The 21,044-nt window shown below is 60.7% G+C and overlaps 1 protein-coding gene across 3 annotated transcripts in view; it reads left to right on the forward strand.

Moving 5' to 3' along the window:
• Positions 1 to 21,044, forward strand: part of LOC125317706 (fibrillin-2-like) — a 67,720-nt gene that overhangs the window by 43,066 nt on the left and 3,610 nt on the right. For 2 of the 3 annotated variants that reach the window (XM_048287645.1, XM_048287646.1), the window contains exons 23-62: positions 165 to 290; positions 877 to 1,104; positions 1,221 to 1,346; positions 1,797 to 1,925; positions 3,321 to 3,446; positions 3,835 to 3,960; positions 4,301 to 4,423; positions 4,658 to 4,783; positions 4,886 to 5,011; positions 5,402 to 5,524; positions 6,206 to 6,328; positions 6,637 to 6,762; positions 7,110 to 7,232; positions 7,531 to 7,653; positions 8,191 to 8,352; positions 8,815 to 8,883; positions 9,126 to 9,251; positions 9,513 to 9,638; positions 9,969 to 10,118; positions 10,386 to 10,457; positions 10,728 to 10,853; positions 11,123 to 11,248; positions 11,930 to 12,055; positions 12,177 to 12,293; positions 12,441 to 12,569; positions 12,983 to 13,102; positions 13,368 to 13,493; positions 13,575 to 13,727; positions 14,105 to 14,170; positions 14,438 to 14,563; positions 14,826 to 14,945; positions 15,314 to 15,436; positions 15,898 to 16,029; positions 16,608 to 16,733; positions 17,227 to 17,433; positions 18,182 to 18,307; positions 18,906 to 19,028; positions 19,601 to 19,717; positions 19,948 to 20,076; positions 20,515 to 20,634. In XM_048287645.1, coding sequence (XP_048143602.1) covers positions 165 to 290; positions 877 to 1,104; positions 1,221 to 1,346; positions 1,797 to 1,925; positions 3,321 to 3,446; positions 3,835 to 3,960; positions 4,301 to 4,423; positions 4,658 to 4,783; positions 4,886 to 5,011; positions 5,402 to 5,524; positions 6,206 to 6,328; positions 6,637 to 6,762; positions 7,110 to 7,232; positions 7,531 to 7,653; positions 8,191 to 8,352; positions 8,815 to 8,883; positions 9,126 to 9,251; positions 9,513 to 9,638; positions 9,969 to 10,118; positions 10,386 to 10,457; positions 10,728 to 10,853; positions 11,123 to 11,248; positions 11,930 to 12,055; positions 12,177 to 12,293; positions 12,441 to 12,569; positions 12,983 to 13,102; positions 13,368 to 13,493; positions 13,575 to 13,727; positions 14,105 to 14,170; positions 14,438 to 14,563; positions 14,826 to 14,945; positions 15,314 to 15,436; positions 15,898 to 16,029; positions 16,608 to 16,733; positions 17,227 to 17,433; positions 18,182 to 18,307; positions 18,906 to 19,028; positions 19,601 to 19,717; positions 19,948 to 20,076; positions 20,515 to 20,634 — 5,097 coding nt within the window. The remainder of the gene's footprint in view (positions 1 to 164; positions 291 to 876; positions 1,105 to 1,220; positions 1,347 to 1,796; positions 1,926 to 3,320; positions 3,447 to 3,834; positions 3,961 to 4,300; positions 4,424 to 4,657; positions 4,784 to 4,885; positions 5,012 to 5,401; positions 5,525 to 6,205; positions 6,329 to 6,636; positions 6,763 to 7,109; positions 7,233 to 7,530; positions 7,654 to 8,190; positions 8,353 to 8,814; positions 8,884 to 9,125; positions 9,252 to 9,512; positions 9,639 to 9,968; positions 10,119 to 10,385; positions 10,458 to 10,727; positions 10,854 to 11,122; positions 11,249 to 11,929; positions 12,056 to 12,176; positions 12,294 to 12,440; positions 12,570 to 12,982; positions 13,103 to 13,367; positions 13,494 to 13,574; positions 13,728 to 14,104; positions 14,171 to 14,437; positions 14,564 to 14,825; positions 14,946 to 15,313; positions 15,437 to 15,897; positions 16,030 to 16,607; positions 16,734 to 17,226; positions 17,434 to 18,181; positions 18,308 to 18,905; positions 19,029 to 19,600; positions 19,718 to 19,947; positions 20,077 to 20,514; positions 20,635 to 21,044) is intronic. The other variant, XM_048287647.1, reaches the window with a different exon arrangement.

A 21,044-nucleotide genomic window follows, 5' to 3' on the forward strand; every position in this document is an offset into this window, starting at 1 on the left:
GCCCAGATCCCATCCCTGTTTGTGCCCGGTTTTCATGGATAAGTTGCCACTTGGAGCCTGGTGGGTGGCTCTGGGCTCCTCCCACCTCCTCCAGGAGCCCCTCCAGACCACACTGGATGTGTCCCCGTGCCATCCCTCACCTTCCCCCACCTCTGTGCCCACAGATGTGAACGAGTGTGAGGTGTTCCCGGGCGTGTGCCCCAATGGACGCTGCGTGAACTCGGCCGGCTCCTTCCGCTGCGAGTGCCCCGAGGGGCTGACCCTGGATGGCACTGCCAGGACCTGTGTGGGTAAGGACACCTCCTCTGCCCAGATCCTCCCTGCCATGTGCCCCAGGAATTCTTGGGAATCAAGTCACACCTGAGAGAGCCCCCAAACCTCACAGCTGAGCCAGAGTTTCATGTCCTCAAGTCTGGCCAGTTACACCATTGTCCTTCTTGGGTGGACTTCAGGAGTGGCCAGATAACCTCAGGGGTTAAAGACGTGGCCCAGCAGCCCTAAAACAGCTCCTGGGCACCCAGTGCCAAACTCCTGCCCTTTGTGGGGGCCACCTGCGCTTGCAGCACCGTGTTTGAGAAAAGCCTGGATGTGGCACTCGGTGCCGTGATCTGGGTGACAAGATGATGTTGGGTCATAGGCTGGACTCAGTGATCTCAAAGGTCTTTCCCAACCTATATCCCGGGATTCTGTGAGGGTCCATCCTCTGGCCCTGTTGCCAGCACTCCATGCTATGGAATCCCTCCCAGGAAAGGTTTTCTCATCCCCATGGGCACTGTTTGGAGGACGCTCCAACCAAAGCCACCACAGGAAGCTCAGCCCGTCCCAGGCAGCGACGTGGCCGGCTGCGCTGGGGGCTGAGCCGCGCTGTGTCCCCAGACGTGCGGGTGGAGCAGTGCTACATGCGCTGGGACGAGGACGAGTGCACGGAGCCGCTGCCCGGCAAGTTCCGCATGGACATGTGCTGCTGCTCCGTGGGCTCGGCCTGGGGCTCCGACTGCGAGGAGTGTCCCAGGGCGGGCTCCAGCGAGTACAAGGCCATCTGTCCCCGTGGGCCGGGCTTTGCCAACCGCGGGGACGTGCTCTCGGGACGGCCCTTCTACAAAGGTGAGGGGGACTCGGGGCTGCTGGGGCTGGGCTGGGCCCCTCTCAGCTGCGGCCCCCGCTGCCTGAGGGGGTTCACGGAGACCCCCCCACCCTGAACCCCTCTGGTGCCTCCTCAGATGTGAACGAGTGCAAGGTGTTCTCTGGTCTGTGCACCCACGGCACCTGCCGGAACACCATCGGCAGCTTCCGGTGCATCTGCGGCAATGGCTTTGCTCTGGATGCTGAGGAGAGGAACTGCACAGGTGAGGGACCCCCTCTGGGCTCTTCCTACTGCCTTTGGGGGCTCAGCAGGGTGGGGCTGCCCAGAGGAGTCCTGGCGCTTATTGAGGGATGTGGGGAGGAGCCAAGGGCAGGACCATGAGTAGAAGTGCCCAAGGCCAGGCTGGACATTGGGGCTTGGAGCAGCCTGGGACAGTGGGAGGTGTCCCTGCCCACGGCAGGGGTGGCACTGGGTGGGATTTAAGGTCCCTCCGACCCAAACCATTCTGTGATTCCATAAAGCTCCTCCTGCCTGTGGGATGAAGGGTCAGCCCTGCCCCAGGGAGCAGCGTAACTGCAGCCTCTCCAGGGACAGGGAGTTCCTTTGTCCCTGGTCCCTGCCCAGCGAGTTGGGTGTGCAGTGTGGGCAGCCCAGCGCTGGCTCTGGCGGTGCTGGTGGCCTGTCCTGCCCCACTGCCTGTCCTTGTCCCCAGACATCGACGAGTGCCGCATCTCCCCCGACCTGTGTGGCCACGGCTCCTGCGTGAACACCCCGGGCAGCTTCGAGTGCGAGTGCTTCGAGGGCTACGAGAGCGGCTTCATGATGATGAAGAACTGCATGGGTGAGGCTGGGCCCCTGCTGGGACAGGGCATGGCCAGGGCCGGAGCTGCCCGGCTCCCCAAACGCTTCCATGGATCAGATCCTCCCTGAGGAGTTCTGGGACACCACGTGCCCTCTCCCACCCCACCCAGCTCTCAGTTATAGGGGCTCCCTTCACCTGCCCATTTAATCTCCCTTTACCCTCACACAATTCCTTACAGCTCCTCCCATCTGCCCAAGGCTTGTTTTTATTCTGTCAGAGTCCCATCTGTTTTCAATTGAATAATTCTTGTTTGGAGCTTAAAAAATCCCATCAGTGACCTCAGTACCTCAGTTTGTCTCCAACAGCTCAGCCAGACTCTTGCTGTCCTCTAATTCCTGGCATTCCATGTTCCTCTCCTCTGTCCAGCCAGACTCACTTGTCTCACTGACCTGCTCTTAATATTCTGCTCTCCCTGCTTTGGCTTGGACTTTCAAACCACTTCAAGCCATGATTCAACATCATTTATTTATTTTTCATGTTTTATTCTCTGTGCTCTTTAAAATAAATCACTGCCCCTGGCAGGGGCTTTGTCTTTTCTATACAATTTGTAGCAGGGGTTTCCACAGCTCCCACTGATCATCCTCCTCCTTCTGCTCCATTTCTGGGACACTGAGAATGTCACAGTCCTCACCCATGACCTGGTGCCTTCTTGCAGTAATCAGATTTCTAATCTTTATAGAAGGATATAAATTTCATTGTTCTTTTCATTGTTCTTTTTTTAATTTAATGCTCACTGTTACCCGTCCAATTCCACTTTATCCTGTTTTTCTGGGTGACAGGGAGCTGAGTCATCTTACCCCAAAGGGGGTGGTGACGTTTTGTCCTTGCCTGTGGTCAAGGATTAACTTCTTCCCACCTGTGTTTGGCAAAAGAATTTGGCTTCAGCCTCCTGAGGGAGGAATTCTTTCCAGCCTGGGGCAGGGGACAACAACAGCAGTGAAGATGCAGCCTGGGATTCACCGGGAACAGGCTCCCACTGATCTGGGGGTGTTTGGTAGGGACCTGCCACCCCCATTTTCAGGTGCATCTCAGCCCTCTTTACCTGGAAATCTCATCAGTGTTTTATCCAAGTCAGGGAAAATATCCCATTCCTAATTTCAAGGCTGGAGTCAGAAAAATAAACATGAAAGGAAAATGAGTTTTTTAAATATATCCAACCTCAGTCCCTTGTTCTGCTGTCACTGAGGGGCTCCTGGGTTCTGCTGAGGTCAAGCACGAGCTGTGATTTCCCAACATTCAGGCTCCAACCAGGAGACCACTGGGTCCAAGCCATGCACTCCCTGCCCTGTTAACTGTGTGATATTCCCTGTTCTGGGATGTGCCTCCAGCGCAGCAGCAGCAGCTGGAAGGGACCAATCCCATTTTCCTGTGCAGACATCAACGAGTGCGAGCGGGACCCGCTGCTGTGCCGGGGCGGGATCTGCATGAACACCGACGGCAGCTTCGAGTGCATCTGCCCCCCTGGGCACGAGCTGACGGCCGAGGGCAACACCTGCATCGGTGAGAGGGCACAGCAGGGATCCCACAGGGAGCCCTGGAGCTCCTGCAGGCGTGGGTATCTCCTTGCCATCCCCCATGTCCCATCCCTGGAACTGCCCAGGGCTTGGAGCAGCCGGGGCTAGGGGAAGGTGTCCCTGCCCATGTCCCTGCCCATGGATGATCCTTAAGGTCCCTCCCACCCAAAGCCTTCTGTGCTTCCATGATGAGCGGGTCCAGCTCATCCAGGAGGAGGGACCAAGCTCATTCCCAGTGTTTCACTGTTGTTCGTTCTGCTGCTCCCTTTGACCAATGGGACAAATCCAGTTTGGACACCCAGGGTGGGCACCAGATGATGGCCTGAGCGTGGCCTGAGCAGGGCTGGCTGCTCAAAGTGCACTTGTTCCCTCAGACATCAACGAGTGCTCCCTCAGTGACAACCTCTGTCGCAACGGGCGCTGCGTCAACGTCATCGGCACCTACCAGTGCTCCTGCGACTCGGGCTTCCAGGCCACGCTGGACAGGCAGGGCTGTGTCGGTGAGTGCTCCCCCAAAGGGTCCCTCCAGAACCTTGGGATGAGCCCAGAACCCTCCTGGGCTTGTGTGTGTTGTAGTGTTCAGGGGGTAAAGCAAAGGGGGATGAGTGACAGCCAAATCTGTGCTGCTGGCAAGGGACTGTCACCAGCTGTGAGGGCTGTGAGGGCAGTGCCAGGGGCTGGGGAGAAGGAATGAGGTGTTTTCTCCTGGCTGGGGGAGATTTGTGTCCTCCTCTCCCACCCAAACTGCTGCCTGGGCTCTTGTCTATGCAGGGCCAGGGGTTGGGCTGGGTGATCCCTGAGGGTCCCTCCTGACTCAGGCCGTTGTGTGGTTGTCCCCAGACATCGACGAGTGCACCATCACCAATGGGGGCTGTGACACCCACTGCTCCAACTCCGAGGGCAGCTACGAGTGCAGCTGCAGCGAAGGCTATGCCCTGATGCCAGACAAGAGGTCCTGTGCAGGTCAGTGGCCACGTTGGCTCTCGTAGCCCCAGGGACTTCTGTGTCCCCCCCAGTTGGCTCCAGGATGAGGGGTCTCACTTTTAAGTCCCTTCCAGAGAGGGGATTTCCCTGGGTGGATGATTTTGCTTTGCACTGCCCCGTCCAGCCCCTCATGATTTGGGATTTCCTCCTGCCCCCCGTGCTCCTGCTGTGCCTGTTCACTGTGTTCACCTTGGCACGGTCTCCTCTGTGCAGATATTGATGAGTGTGAGGATAATCCCGACATCTGTGACGGGGGGCAGTGCACCAACATCCCCGGGGAGTACCGGTGCCTCTGCTTCGACGGCTTCATGGCATCCCTGGACATGAAGACCTGCATTGGTGAGGCCCTGGCTGTGTCCTGGGTGTGTCCCAGCTCTGCATCCTGTCCCCAGAGCCACACCAGGGTCCTTGGGGTGTCCCATGGTTGGTTTTGTCCTGCAGATGTGAACGAGTGCGACCTCAATCCCAACATCTGCCTGCACGGCGAGTGTGAGAACACCAAGGGCTCCTTCATCTGCCACTGCCAGCTGGGCTACTTCGTCAAGAAGGGCACCACGGGGTGCACAGGTGGGAGCTCAGCACCCCTGGAGCCGGGGCTGCCAGTGGCAAAAATGAGAAAACCCTCCCAGAGCTGCCCTGGAGAAAGCCCCACCCCAGGGGGCTGTGTGGAGTTGCTGTGGGATGTGCTGGGAGCCCTCCTGGGCAGGCACAGAGGGCCAGCAAGGCAGGATGCAGGCAGGAACCCACCTGTTCCCAGGTGATGGCCAAGCCAGGAGCCTGCCCTTTGCCCAGTTGTACTCTCAGCCCCAGGATTCAGCCCCGGGCAGCCTCTCCCCCAGAGCCCTGGGAGCTCCGGGAGCCGTCGGTGCCCAAAGCCCGGAGTGGGACCATCCCTGGCTCAGCCCTGCTGTGCTGGGAGAGCTGAGCTGTGCCAGCCCTGGTGTCCTTCCTCTGCAGACATCGATGAGTGTGAGATTGGGGCCCACAACTGTGACATGCACGCATCCTGCATCAATGTCCCCGGCAGCTTCAAGTGCAAGTGTCGCTCAGGCTGGCTCGGGGATGGCCTCAAGTGCAACGGTGAGTCCTCCTCCAGGGGAGGCTGATCCCTCTCCAGGTGCTCTGCAGGCAGCTGGGAAGGCTGGGCTGAGCTTCCACTGGAGCACCAGGAGATGGAGGAGCTCAGCCTGGAGCAAAGCAGGCTCAGGGGGAGCCTTCTGGCTCTGCACAGCTCCCTGACGGGAGAGTGGGGTTGGGCTCTGCTGCCAGGGAACAACAGGACAAGAGGGAATGGTGTCAAGCTGTGCCAGGGGAGGTTTAGGTTGGATATTGGGAAAGTTGGAAAAATGTCTTCATAGAAAGGGTTGTCCAGCCCAGGCCCAGTCACCATCCCTGGAGGGATTTAAAAGCCGTGTAGATGTGGCACTTGGGGACATGGTCAGGGCTTAGCAGTGTCCTGGTTGTGGCCATAGAGGCTTCCAGGGATGTGTTGGAGCCTCCAAGTGCCTGGACAGTCTCCTGGGCTGTTTGTGTGCTCCTGTAGCTACCCAGGCTCAGAGGAAAGGCAAGAAAAGGTGACCAAGGCCAGGCTGGACAGGGCTAGTGGAAGGTGTCCCTGGGGGTGGGACTGGATGATCCTTAAGGTCCTTCCCACCCAAACTGCTCTGTGGTTCCGTAGTAAGTGGGTCCAGCTCATCCAGGAGCCCAAGGTCATTCCAGATTAGCCAGGCCAGGCACTGACAGGGTGTTGTCCGTGCCCAGACCTGGACGAGTGTGCGACCGAGGAGCACAAGTGCAACCTGAACGCCAACTGCGTGAACACGCCCGGCTCCTACCGCTGCGCCTGCCGCGACGGCTTCAACGGCGACGGCTTCTCCTGCTCAGGTGAGCCTGGGGCTGGCAGCAGGAACGGGACTGGGACAGGGACCAGCCCCTCTGAGCCACCAGCCTTGCTTGGTGCTGCCTGTGGCTGGGGTTCCCCAAAGCACGTGTGCCCCAAAGCACAGGGCAGCCTGGTCTGCGCCACAGGGATCTCCAGCAGGGACCCAGCAGCTCCTCACAGGTGTTTGGGGAGGCTCAGGGCCATGACAGGAGCTGCAGCCTCCCAGCAGTGGGTGGGCACAGGCTCCTGGGGTCCCTGGGCTGGCTGGGGGCAGCTCCCACCCCTGTGTGGACACTGTCCCTCCCTGCAGACGTGGACGAGTGCGCGGACAACGTGAACCTGTGTGAGAACGGGCAGTGCCTCAACGCGCCCGGCGGGTACCGCTGCGAGTGCGAGATGGGCTTCAACCCCACCGAGGACAGCAAGGCCTGCCAGGGTGAGTGCCCCGGGCTCTGACTCCCTCCTGGCCTTCTCTGTCCTCTGCTGTCACCTCCTGATCCAGCGCTGGTGCCAGGCTCCTGAGGTGCCACCTCTGCCACTGGCTGCAGTTGGTCCCCAGCCCTCAGAGAGGCTGGGCTGAGCTGGATTCCTGCCAGATGGAAAACCAGGAGAACAGGGGTGAGGGGAGAGAGTGGGAGAGGGTGGAGTGGCCCAGCTCTCCCAGGAGATTGTCTCCCACGGCACCAGAACCATCCTGGGGTGGGTTGGTCACAGCTGGGCAGGAGAAGCCTGTCCTGGCCCTCACCCTGCCACAGCCTGTCCCCAGCTGTCCCTGTTTTGCAGACATTGATGAATGCACCTTCCAGAACATCTGTGTCTTTGGCACCTGCCAGAACCTGCCCGGGATGTTCCGCTGTGCCTGTGACGATGGATATGAGCTGGACAGGAGCGGGGGCAACTGCACAGGTCAGGGCTCCTGGGTGAGGGTCCCGCTCTGGGCTCTGCTGGGCTGGGCTGGCCCCAATCAGTCCAGCAACCCTGTGACGTCTTTGCTGCTGGGGGGTGGCCAGGAGGGACAGCTGGGGGTGGCTCTGCTCCTCCCTTCTGCCTCTGGGCAGGGTGGTGGCAGTGGCACAGGGCAAGATGTGTTCTAGAGGGGCTTTGCCTCACGTGGGGGACACCCTGGGCACAGAGCTCCGGCTGGGCTGGGCTTTCCTGGCAGTGCTCACCTTGATCTTCAGTGTCCATCTGTCCATCCTTTCAGACATCAACGAGTGTGCAGACCCTGTGAACTGCATCAACGGGCTCTGTGTCAACACCCCTGGCAGCTACCTGTGCAACTGCCCCCAGGACTTCGAGCTGAACCCCACTGGGGTGGGCTGTGTGGGTGAGTGGGGACCCCCCTGACACCCTGCGGGTCCTTCTTGGTGGTCTCTTGTAGCTGGAACTGGTCACAGTGAGGCTGTCCCTGCCTGGCTGTCCCTGCCTGGCTGTCCCCTGGGTTTAACCCACGTCCTGTCAAGTGTGCCCCACCTCGTGTCACTGTCACCACTGTGGGTGCCCCTCTTGTTGAAGCAATGTTACTCCAGGGCAGCTCTGGAGCTGTTTAATTCCCTGGCAGTGTCCAAGGCCAGGCTGGACGGGGCTTGGAGCAGCCTGGGACAGTGGAAGGTGTCCCTGCCCATGGCCAGGATGATCCTTCAGATCCCTCCAGCCCAAACCATTTGGGATTCCATGATCCCACACAGCTCCCAGTAACCCACAATTTTTCCTTATCCCTGGAACATTTCACATTCCTTTGCAGCCCGTGGCAGGGGGTGGAACACGATCATCTTTAAGGTTCCACAATTCCATGATTCTGTTCCTCCTGCACCCACAAGCTTTCCAGGAGAGGCTTTGCTCACGCAGCCCTGTCTCTGTGCAGATACCCGAGTTGGGAATTGCTTCCTGGACACGCAGGATCGAGGAGATGGGGGCATCTCCTGCAGTGCTGAGATCGGAGTGGGGGTCACTCGGGCCTCCTGCTGCTGCTCCCTGGGCCGTGCCTGGGGCAACCCCTGCGAGCTCTGTCCTCCGGCCAACACCAGTGAGTGGGGAAAAGCTTGGGATGAGCACGGGGTGGGAAGGAGGGAAGAGAGGCAGGGACGCTTCCCAATTCTCAACTCCGACTGGAGGTGCTGAGTTCAGGACTTGCTGCTCCAGGCAGGGCAGGGCAGAGGTGAAGCGGGGTGGGAGAGACCAGGCTGTCGTGTCTGGGGGATCTGGGCTGGGATCCTTCATTCCCGGTGCAGTGGGCTGGGGGAGAGAATGTGGAATCACCCCCTTCCAGGGAGGGCAGGCTGTGGGATGGCTCCGTTGGCTCGGCAGGCGATGGGGATCGAGCTGCTCCATCTGAGCCCCAGACACATCCTCATGGCCTGTTCCTCCTGGGATTCTCCTGGGATTCTCCTGGGATTCTCCTGGGATTCTCCTGGGATTCTCCTGGCTCTCCCCACCCCTCCTGGTCCATGGGAGCCCTCTCAGCTCCCCCGACTGCCTTTCTCCACAGCCGAGTACAAGACCTTGTGCCCTGGGGGAGAAGGGTTCCGGCCCAACCCCATCACTGTCATCCTGGAGGGTGAGTTATCCCTATTCCCATGGCCCTTCCCGAGGGATGGGGTGCTGGGGGACCCCAGCCCTGTGGGGACTCTGTGCCGTGGCACTGGGCTGGTGGGTGCCCACTGACCACCAAGTGATGGACACAAAGTGTGGCTCTCCTTGGCCACGGTCCAGAGCAGGGCTGGGCATGGTGGGATGAACTCTCTGGAGCTGCAGAGGTGGCACAGGCAGTGAAAATGTCCCACTGCTGTCCCTCCTCAGACATCGATGAGTGCCAGGAGCTGCCGGGGCTGTGCCAGGGCGGGAACTGCGTCAACACCTTCGGCAGCTTCCAGTGCGAGTGTCCCCTGGGCTACTACCTCAACGAGGACACCCGCATCTGCGAAGGTACCGGTGCCAGGGACGGGGGACAGGGGTGGCACCTGCTGCAGGGGCTGGGTGTTGTCCGTGGTGGATGGCACACACACGTGCCAGAGCTGTGTGTGTGCATCCCAGCTGCCCCAGGAGTGGTTCCTTTCCCTTCCAGATTTCCTCATCACAAACCTGTCCCTGTGCCAAACCCACCCATCCCTCGTGCCAAGCTTACCCCCACCCCACCCCGTGCCCTTCCCCACTCGTGCCCAGTGCTTTGACTCCTTTATCCCGCAGACATCGACGAGTGCTCTGCCCACATCGGGATCTGTGGCCCTGGCACCTGCTACAACACCCTGGGCAACTACACCTGTGTGTGCCCCCCCGAGTACATGCAGGTCAACGGGGGAAACAACTGCATGGGTACGGCTCCAGATCCCTGGGGAGGGCTCAGGATTCATGGGGAGGGCTCCAGATCCGCGGGGAATGGGCCAGATCTGTGGTGAGGGGTCTGGCACTGCCCTGTGCCCGACCCTGGGGCTGTGCTGAGGGGATGGAGCAGAAGAGCTGGGAACAGGGCCTGGGATTCAAAGCTGGACGTGGCACTCAGTGCTCTGGTCTGGGTGACAGATGGGGCATGGGTTGGGCTCAGTCTTGGAGGTCTTCCCTCCCATTCCTGGGGCTGGCAGTGCCATTCCCGGGGCTGGCAGTGCCATTCCCAGGGCTGTCCCGAGCCCGGCTCTGCCGTTACAGACATGAGGAAGAGCGTTTGCTACCGCAACTACAACGACACGTGCGAGAACGAGCTGTCCTTCAACATGACCAAGAAGATGTGCTGCTGCTCCTACAACATCGGCAAGGCCTGGAACAAACCCTGCGAGCCCTGTCCCACCCCTGCCAGCCGTAAGTGCCCTCACGGGGTTCCTGTGCCACCCCTGCCAGCTGTAAGTCTGTCCCAGGTGATCCCTGTCGCCTCGAGTTTCCTGTTTTCCCATGAAATTTGGGGCACGGACACCAACAAGATAGAGGAGAAGGGAGAGCACCCTGGGGGTGACTCCAAGCACAGTGGGGAGCCCCTGCTGCCTGTCAGACCCCAGTTCCAGCACAGTTGTCCCTCACTTAACCCCCCCGTCCATGGGCACAGCCATGACCTTGGTGTTCCCTTTCCAGCCGAGTACCAGATCCTGTGTGGGAACCAAGCCCCCGGATTTATCATCGACATCCACACAGGGAAGCCCATTGGTGAGTAAATCCTGCATCCCCACGGGGCCAGGGCTGCTCCTGACCCTCTGCTTCCTTCCCAGGCTGCTTGTGAGCTTCTGCCCTTCCCCTCCCCTAGGGAATTAAGGGTTAGGGCAAGGGAAAGAGGCTTGGCAGTGCCAGAGACTGAGGAGGTGGGAGATGAGTTCTCCCAGCATCTCCCAGCATTCCTGGGATGCCAAGGGGGGATACTGATGTTGTGGGGCATTCCCGGGATGCCGGGGCAGGATGCTGATGTTGGATTGTGTGCAGATATCGATGAGTGCAGCGAGATCCCGGCGATCTGCACCAACGGTGTCTGCATCAACCAGATCGGGAGCTTCCGCTGCGAGTGCCCCATCGGCTTCAGCTACAACAACATCCTGCTCATCTGTGAAGGTACCGCATCCCAGCAGGAATTCCAGCACCTCCCGCCCCCAGCATACTGCCCCAGGGGCTGCCAGCAGCTCCACGGGGGGGATTCCTGGCATGTCCTGCACAGGACCGGGAGCTGGACGGGTGATCCCAGTGGTCCTTCCCAAGCTGGGCTGGTCCCGCTGGGTGCAGCGATCCCAGCGCTGCCTCAGCCATTCCCAGGACAGCCCCTGCTGGATTTATCCCGGCGTTCCTGGTGCCATCCAGTGTCCCTGTGCCCTGTGTCCCTGCAGACATCGACGAGTGCAGCAGCGGGGAGACGCTGTGCCAGCGGCACGCGGAGTGCGTCAACATCCCGGGGAGCTTCCGCTGCGAGTGCGCCACTGGCTACCGCCTGTCCCCGGGGGGAGCCTGTGTGGGTAAGGGGACACCTCAGGGACACCTGGGGGACACCTCAGGGACACCTGGTGATGCCTTTTCCTGGTCTTAAGATCAAGAGTCATACACGGTTAGAAGGGGAAAAGGGATTTTACCTTGGTATTTATTTTAAGGATCCTTAGGTGCACACGTCCAGGTCATATGCATCGAGATGCACCCCGCCGAGTCTCTCTCTGTGTCCCCCTGCCCCCCCAACATTGGGTATAACATTATAGGTGTTACTAATTAGCAGATCTATCAAAGATTCCCCAATGAAAGGTTCAAGTGAGCCCCCCTCCCCAAGGAGCCTTCCCCTGGATGGTTCTATCTTGGTTTACAGAATGTGTTCTGGAGAGGACCTTGGGCTCTGGGTCACACTGATCCCTAGCTACGAAGCTTCTAAAATGTTCAGTCTCTCAGCTTGACAAACAAGTCCAAGAATGTAGGCAAAAAGCACTAGGAGTACAGAAGCTGTAAAAAGGTATAACGGGGTTAAAAGAAAAGGCAAACATTTCATGGCATCACTGGGACACACCTGATATCACACTCCCCTTTTTTTTGGGATGGCAGCACATAAATCTCGTTGTGATGAAGTCAGCTCTCCAAAACCATGGGCGGGGCTCTGCTCTCCCCCTCCCCATTCCCTCCCTGCCTCTCACCTGGACCCCTCGGCTTCATTTCAGGTCGCAACGAGTGCCAGGAGATCCCCAACGTGTGCAGCCATGGGGACTGCGTGGACACCGAGGGCAGCTACGTCTGCATCTGCCACAACGGCTTCAAGGCTACCGGGGAGCAGACCATGTGCATGGGTCAGTGTCACCCCAGGGGGACACAAGTCCCTGACACCCCAGGGTGCTGCCAAGGACAGCCAAGTGTCCTCCCTGTGCCGTGCAGCCACCCGGATTCTCAGGTGTGACCTTGTCCCCGCAGACATCGACGAGTGTGACCGGCAGCCCTGCGGCAACGGGACCTGCAAGAACACCGTGGGCTCCTACAACTGCCTCTGCTTCCCGGGCTTCGAGCTCACCCACAACAACGACTGCATGGGTGAGTGAGTTCCCCGGAGCCCTGATGCCATGGATGACTCACCGGGGCCAGCCCTGGTGGCCGGCGGTGGCTGTGTGTGCCACAGGTGACACTCTGACGCTCTTGCTCCGTCTCTCTTCCCGTTTCCCGCTGCTCTCCGGCCCGCAGACATTGACGAGTGTTCATCCCTGGTGGGGCAGGTGTGCAGGAACGGGCAGTGCATCAACAGCGTCGGCTCCTTCCAGTGCCTGTGCCAGGAGGGGTACGACCGCACCCCCGACGGCAAGAACTGCGTGGGTGAGTGTCCAGGGCAGTGTCCAGGGCAGTGTCCAGGGTCCGCTGGCCTGGCTGGTGCTGTGCCATGTGGTCCCCAAGCTGGTCCCAGCAGTGGGATTCTCCAGAAGTGCTCACAAGTCCCCAGGAAGCAAAGCCTGGTCATTTAAATGCCCACAGAGAGCTGGACTGGCCCCTCCCTGCCTCCATCTCCCTTCAGGCCTGTGCTGTCCATGTGCTGGGACCTGCAGGCAGTGGGAGAAATGTCCTGTCCTTGCCCTAAAATTGTACCAGGGACATCTTGGGAACCATCCTGGAAACGTCTCCCCTGTTCCCTGTCACCTTTGGGGCAAGGCAGGGCCTGGTGCACCCAGGGCACCCCCAGGTGCTCAGAGCAGAGCCCAGACCCCATCCCTGGCTGTTTTCCCCCTCTCCAGACATCAATGAGTGCGTGAGCCTGCCCGGGACCTGCTCCCCGGGCACCTGCCAGAACCTGGAGGGCTCCTTCCGCTGCATCTGCCCCCCTGGCTACGAGGTGCAGAACGACAACTGCATCGGTAAGGTCGGCTCTGTGCCCCCGTTCCCAGCACGGCACCTGGGCACCCTGACCTGTCCCATCCCAGGGGCATCACCACCCCCAAAGCCCTCCTGGAAGCCAGGCAAGACCAGCTCTGGTGGCACAGGAGGCTTGGGGGTGTTGCTGTGCCCGTTTTCCCTGAGGGAAGGTTGGGGGGTGAGGCAGGGGTGGTGTCCAGCCCCCAAACACCCCCCTCACCTGTTCTCCTGACCTCTGGGTGCCCCGTGTGTCCCTGCTCCTCCCAGACATCAACGAGTGCGAAGAGGAGCCCAACATCTGCCTCTTTGGGACGTGCACCAACACCCCTGGCAGCTTCCAGTGCGTGTGTCCCCCGGGCTTTGTGCTGTCCGACAACGGCCGCCGCTGCTTCGGTCAGTGCAGCCGCTCCTGGGGGGAGGGAGCAGAATTCCCGGGATTCTCCCTGACCTTGGCACGCCCCCATCCTCCCCCAGACACCCGCCAGAGCTTCTGCTTCACTCGCTTTGACAACGGGAAGTGCTCCGTGCCCAAGGCCTTCAACACCACCAAGGCTCGGTGCTGCTGCAGCAAAATGCCCGGGGAGGGCTGGGGAGACCCCTGCGAGCTGTGCCCGCAGGAGGGCAACGGTAGGGACGGGAGAGGGATGGGGGTGGCCTGGGGAGAGGGATGGGGGTGTCCCCCGGGAGAGGGATGGGGGTGTCCTCGGGGAGAGGGATGGGTGTGTTCCCATGGGAGGGATGGGGGGTGTCCCCATGGGAGGGATGGGGGGTGTCCCCATGGGAGGGATGGGGGGTGTCCCCATGGGAGGGATGGGTGTGTCCCCATGGGAGGGATGGGTGTGTTCCCATGGGAGGGATGGGTGTGTCCCCATGGGAGGGATGGGTGTGTCCCCATGGGAGGGATGGGGGGTGTCCCCATGGGAATCCCAGGAGCCTCCAAAGCCCATTTCAGCTGCTGGGAGCAGAATCCCTTCAGCACATCCCACTTCTCTGCTCTCTTCCAGTTGCCTTCCAGGAGCTGTGTCCATACGGCCACGGGGCCATCCCAGGCCCGGGTGACACCCGGGAAGGTGAGGCAGGGTGGAGGGATGAGGAGAAATTTGGGCTGGGGGGTTGTTGCCTGGGATCAACCAGAGCTGGCCTGCAGGAGAGCGGGGAGGGATCCTGGGGGGACACGGGACTGGGCACCCCCTAAACCCCGACTGCCCAGCGGGGGTTCATCCCTCAGCTCTGGAGAGGGAACACCTGAAACTCCAGGGATCGCCTGAGCATCCCGTGTCAGTGCTGAGGGGACAGGGCTGTTTGTGGCTGTGTGAAGCGTCGTTTTCCATTCCCAGATGTGAACGAGTGCTCGGAGAACCTGGGCGTGTGCATCAACGGGGCCTGCATCAACACCGACGGCTCCTTCCGCTGCGAGTGCCCCTTCGGCTACAACCTGGACTACACCGGGGTCAACTGCGTGGGTGAGGCTCTGTGGGGGTCTGCATGGGTGCCCTGCTCCCTCCTGCTCCGTCCCCCTCGCTCCAGAGGCGATGGATCGCTGTGGGTGTGTGCCGGGAGGGAATCGCTGCTCTCCCCTTCCCTTCCCTTCCCTTCCCTTCCCTTCCCTTCCCTTCCCTTCCCTTCCCTTCCCTTCCCTTCCGGGACAGTTTGAGAGCTCCCCCTGCAAGAGCCCAGCCCAGCCCTTCCCCATCCCCGTCCTCCTCATGCTGCTGTGCTCCCCAGACACGGACGAATGCTCCATTGGCAATCCCTGTGGGAATGGCACCTGCACCAACGTGGTGGGAGGCTTCGAGTGCGCCTGTGACGAGGGCTTTGAGCCGGGGCCCATGATGACCTGCGAAGGTAACAACGCCTCGTTCCATCCACGCGGGGCTTTGAGGGACCCCCTGCCTGGGCCAGCCCCCCGTGGGTGGTGTGGAAAAGCTGGATGGGGCTCCTCTCCACACGGGGCTCTGCCAGCTCCCTCTGGAGCCCAGGAGGACGCCTGGAGACCTGGATGAACATGGGAGCTGCCTCCCCAAGGACCAGCAGCCCGTTCCCATCAAAGCTGCTGGGACACCAGAGGCTCTGCAGGGATACCACGGCAGGAGGCCTTGGTGGAACAAAGCTCTCATGGGATGGATGCCCGGGGAGGGTGGCTCTGCCCTGGGGAGTTCCTGCCCTGCCGAGGGCACCGGGGTGAGTCCTGTCCTGTCCTCTCCTCCCTGCAGACATCAACGAGTGCTCCCTGAACCCCCTGCTCTGTGCCTTCCGCTGCATCAACACCTTCGGCTCCTACGAGTGCACCTGCCCCTCCGGGTACGCCCTGCGGGAGGACAGGAGGATGTGCAGAGGTAAAACCCCTTCTGCAGCCAGCAGGGGATGGCCCAAACTGTCCCCAGCCCCTGCACGTGGCCAGGTGTGTATGGGAAAGGTGGGAATTCTGCGCTGGCATCTCTGGGCTTTTCTCCCATCACCCACCTCAGTGTCCTGCTGGTAGAAGGAAATTCTTCCCTGGAAGGCTGGGGAGGCTTCCCAGAGAAGCTGTGGTTGCCCCATCCCTGGAATTGTCCAAGGCCAGGCTGGAGCACCCTGGGACAGTGGAAGGTGCCCCTGCCCATGGCAGGGGTGGCACTGAATGAATTTCTAAGTCCCTTCCAGCCCACCTCATTCCATGGTATTTTTTAAGCTGTGTGCCAGCCAGATGGAGCAGTGCAAGGGTGGCAGAGCTGGGGCTGGCAGGGCTGGCAGGGGCTCTGATGGGGTCTGAGGCAGAGCTGGGGCTGGCAGGGGCTCTCATGGGGTCTCGTTGCAGATCTGGACGAGTGCGCAGAGGGGCTGCACGACTGCGAGTCCCGGGGGATGCTCTGCAAGAACCTCATCGGCACCTTCATGTGCATCTGCCCTCCTGGGATGCAGCGCAGGCCCGATGGAGAGGGGTGCACAGGTACCAGCGCAGGCTGGGGGCACTCCCGGGGCATGGACAGTGTCCTCTCCGAGGGATCCTCCACAGAGCTTTGGTTTACATCCTTCTTTCTTTTACATCCTTCTTTCTTTTACATCCTTGGGCTCCTCCCTGGGCTCTCCCACGTGTCACAACTTCCCGAGTGTCCCAGTAGGACACACAAAACCTCAGTGCATCCCTGGAGCCGTGGGTCACCCCCAGGGTGACACAGCCCTGTGCCACGTGTCCTTCCCTTTGAGTTTTTCCGAGTCTGTGCCAAGCTGCTTTTGGAATGGGCAGGAATGAACAACCCAGAGCTGCACAGCACAGAGCCAGCTCCAGCCCAATCCCAGCAGCAGCTGGAGCAGGGACAAGCTAGGGAGGCTGAATTCTGCCACCCTACTCTGGGAGAGATCTGGGGCGGGTGGAGGTTTCTCCCAGGGCGAGTGGAGGTTTCTCCCAGCTGCATAAAAACATGGAACTGATCCTCAGGGGCTCTGTGAGGGCGTTCCAAAGGGAGGGGAAGCTGGGAAGGTTTGTCCCTGGGCTCAGCAGGGCTGTGTGCGGTGCCTCCCTGGCAGATGAGAACGAGTGCCGGACCAAGCCCGGGATCTGCCCCAACGGGCGCTGCGTGAACACGGCCGGGAGTTATCGCTGCGACTGCAACGAGGGCTTCGAAGTCAGTCCCTCGGGCACCGAGTGCATCGGTAATGCCCTGGCCTGGGCAGCACAGGGAGCTTTTCGGGTGTCAGGGGGGCTCAGAGAGTGGGAGAGGGACTCAGGACAAGGGACGGAGGGACAGGACACAGGGAGTGGCTTCCTGCTGACAGATGGGATATTGGGAAGGAATTCCTGGCTGGGAGGGTGGGCAGGCCCTGGCACAGGGTGCCCAGAGCAGCTGTGGCTGCCCCTGGATCTCTGGCAGTGCCCAAGGCCAGGTTGGACGGGGCTTGGAGCCACTTGGGACAGTGGGAGGTGTCCCTGCCATGGCAGGGGTGGCACTGGGTGGGCTTTAAGGTCCCTTCCAACCCAACCCAACCCATTCTGGGATTCTTTGCTCCTGAGCAGGAAAGTTGTTGGAGCATCACCTTTATCCAAACCCCCCCACCGTCCCCGTTGGCCCTGGCACCGCCTGCTCCGTTACCCTCATGCTGGCACTGCCTCAGATCTTGGATTTGTGTCCCCTTTTCCTGTGCCCAGACACCCGCCAGGGCTTCTGCTTCACGGAGGTGCTGCAGACCATGTGCCAGATGTCCTCCACCAACCGCAACCTGGTCACCAAGTCCGAGTGCTGCTGCAACAGCGGGCGCAGCTGGGGCCCCCAGTGCGAGCTGTGCCCCCTCCCTGGCACTGCCCACTACAAGAAGATGTGTCCCCATGGCCCCGGGTACTCCACGGACGGCAGAGGTGAGTGGGGCACAGTCCCCCTGGGAAGTGGCCGGGACAGGCCTGGGGCGGACAAGGAGCCTCTGCAATGTTCTGTGGCCACGGAGCTCTGGCTCTCTGGGAGAATCCAGCCTGCCCCAGTGTCGTGGGATGAGGGGGAGCTTCAGCCCTGCCTTGGCCTTGGATTTATGGCTTAATGTTAAGGAATCCCTGTGGCCTGCAAGGTCTGAGGATGGCAGATCAGGTCTATTATAAAATGAGTTATTTATTGAACAGGCAGGAGATAACAGATGAAAGATCTTAATCAGTTACTCCACAGTGTAAAACTAAAAACAGCTACTGGTAGATTACAGCAGAACATAAACAGTGCAGATACCGAGGTATTAAAGCTGGCAGAAGAAACAGGATTGATTAGGAGCCAAATGTAAGTTAGCATGGAAATGATGATAATTAAGTGGAGTCCTTCACCCAACCTCCATCCCTGCTCTGGGGGGAAACCCCACACATGTCCAGGGAATGTGCAGCAGATTTCTGCTTTGTGAAAGTTCAGCCAGAAATCCAGTTTAAATTTGCAGCTCTCAGGTTAACAGGGGGATGTTCATTGGCAGCTGGGAGCTGCCAGACCACGGTGCCAAAATAACTCCAAGACACTTGTCCTCTTTGAGTTATCTGATAACAAACCTCAGATAAGCTCTTGGGGAGGTGAGCTGGGCTGGCACCTGGGCACAGAGCAGCTCTGGCACTGACAGCTCCTCCCCTCCCTCCACAGACATCGACGAGTGCAAGGTGCTGCCCAACCTGTGCAGGAACGGGCAGTGCATCAACAGCATCGGCTCCTTCCGCTGCCACTGCCGCCTGGGCTACACCCCGGACATCACAGGCACCGCCTGCCAGGGTGAGCCGGGCTGGGCACCCCGCACAGGCGCCCTCCCTGCGCTTTGTAACCCCCCGGGACCCGCCCTCCCCCTGGGAGCTGTGGGTTGTGCAGGGCTCTGGATACTGTGCCCTGTTTCGTGCCCCTCTGCACCTCGAAGTCACCTCTCCGTGTGGTTTAACTCCTTAAAAATGGGGTTCCCTGTCTTCCCTGACCCCAGGAGTCATAGGGACTGGCAAGGACTGGGGTCCAGAGGAAATCTGGGAGCAGCCAAGCCCTGCCAGGCAGCACAGCTCGTTCCACCCCGCCTGAGCGCCGCTCTGGGAATCCAGATGTTGGCATAAAAGGCACCTCTGGAATCACAGCTCTGTCCCCACAGGATTTGTCCCAGATTTGTTGTTCTGCCTCAAACTGAGCTGCTCCCCCAAAGCCCTTGGCTCTGCTCACCTGGAGAGTGAAAGCGGGGTGTTTGTCCAGGCATGCCAGGATCCATGGGGATATCTCACCCCTGATCCACAAAACCTGGGATCACCTGATGTCCAGGAGCCCCTGGGTGGGCTGGGTGGCCCAAGGGCTGGAAGGGACCCTGCCCCTGATATGTTTTGTCCCTGGAGCGCAGATCTGGACGAGTGTAACCAGTCCCCAAAGCCCTGCAACTTCATCTGCAAGAACACCGAGGGCAGCTACCAGTGCTCCTGCCCCCGGGGCTACATCCTGCAGGAGGACGGGAAGATCTGCAAAGGTACGGAGCCAGGAGAAGGAGCAGGGAGCGGCTGGGGGAGTGGGGACAGGGCAGCCAGACATGGAAAAATACCAGCAGGTGGATGTGGGAAAAGGTGCCATGCTGGGCTGGTGCATGAGGGCTTCATCCTGCCACACTCCAGATGTGCCTCATCAGGGAAAAAATGCTCCTGGCCCTTTCCTGGAGAGTGCACAGCACATCCCGAGCTCCAGGGAGCTTAGACCTGCATGTCCCCTGCACGTGGGCTGTGCCTGGCATTGTCACCAGCCAGGCTGGGGCTGTGCCCACCTCTCCCAGGCTGAGGCACCACAGTGTGAGGAGCCTGGCCTGGGGATCTGGGAGAGCCTGGGGTTTGTGAATTGCAGGAGAGGCAGGGAAACATCCCTGCATCTTCCAGATGTGTCTGTGTGTGACCCTGAGGTGGGGAGAGGTTTGTTCTTCTCCTGCAAGAACTTTGGGGGTGCTGCTCCTGGGCTGGTTCTGTGCATCCACAGGGACACTGAGGTGTCACAGCCTCAGGCCACAAAGACACCTCAGTGGGCTAAACTGAGACCCTTTCCTTGTCCCTTCAGACTTGGACGAGTGTTCCACCAAGCAGCACAACTGCCAGTTCCTCTGTGTCAACATCATCGGGGGCTTCAACTGCAAGTGCCCTCCTGGCTTCACCCAGCACCACTCATCCTGCATCGGTGAGTGCAGAATTCCCTGCCCTGCACATTCCCACGGAGCAGCCCCAGCTCAGCAGAGGCTTCCCAGCCCCCAGACTCTGGCTCTGAAGCCCTGCCCCTCTCCAGCCACCCCAGCAGTGTCTGCGTTATCCCTCTGCTGCTCAGCCTGGGCTGAGCCTCACCGTCTGAGGTGGCCACAGGGCCAGGAATGGACTTCCAGGTGGCCACAAACTCCTTCTGGTGTTTTGTAGACAACAACGAGTGCACAGCTCAGCCCTCCCTGTGTGGAGCCAAGGGGCAGTGCCTGAACACCCCGGGCAGCTACAACTGCGAGTGCCAGAAGGGATTTTCCCTGGACAGCTCCGGGGTCAACTGCGAAGGTGGGTCTGGGACTCCAGGGTGGCTCCGTGGGGAAGAATTCCTGGGGCACTCCCAGGCTCTGAGGAGGCTCAGTCCAGGTGGGAAGTTCAAGGAGCGTTTGGACAACGCTCCCAGGGACAGGGTGGGATTGTTGGGGTGTCTGGGCAGCACCAGGGGTTGGGCTGGATGGTCCTTGGGGAAAGGAATGGTCCCATATCCCACCAGAGATCTCAGCCTGAAGCAGAGCAGAGCTGGTGACAGCCCAGGCCACACCTGGGATCAGGAACCATCCAAGCAGGGATGTCTGGGAGCCGAGGGTGTCGCTCAGCTCCAAGCTGCAGAGCCAGAATTGAGCACAGGAGCCACCCACCCCCAGGAGCACCCTGGAGGGTCCCTGAGCCCGCAGCGGGTGGGGCAGGGGAAGGTGTCTCAGGTCCCTGTGTGTCCCTTGGGTGCAGATGTGGACGAGTGTGACGGGAACCACCGGTGCCAGCACGGCTGCCAGAACGTGCTCGGGGGGTACCGCTGCGGCTGCCCCCAGGGCTACGTGCAGCACTACCAGTGGAACCAGTGCGTGGGTGAGTGGGGGGCCCGCCTGGGGGAGGTGTCCCCTGCCTGGGGGAGGTGTCCCCTGCCTGGGGGAGGTGTCCCCTGCCTGGGGAGGTGTCCCCTGCCTGGGGGAGGTGTCCCCTGCCTGGGGAGGTGTCCCCTGCCTGGGGGAGGTGTCCCCTGCCTGGGGAGGTGTCCCCTGCCTGGGGGAGGTGTCCCCTGCCTGAGGGAGGTGTCCCCTGCCTGGGGAGGTGTCCCCTGCCTGGGGAGGTGTCCCCTGCCTGGGGGAGGTGTCCCCTGCCTGGGGAGGTGTCCCCTGCCTGGGGCAGGTGTCCCCTGCCTGAGGGAGGTGTCCCCTGCCTGGGGAGGTGTCCCCTGCCTGGGGAGGTGTCCCGTACCTGTGGGGTGCATTCTGTACCTGTGGGAGGGCTCTCTGTGG

This window comes from Corvus hawaiiensis, chromosome 28 (genome assembly GCF_020740725.1).
Source record: "Corvus hawaiiensis isolate bCorHaw1 chromosome 28, bCorHaw1.pri.cur, whole genome shotgun sequence".
Classification (NCBI taxonomy): Eukaryota; Metazoa; Chordata; class Aves; order Passeriformes; family Corvidae; genus Corvus; species Corvus hawaiiensis.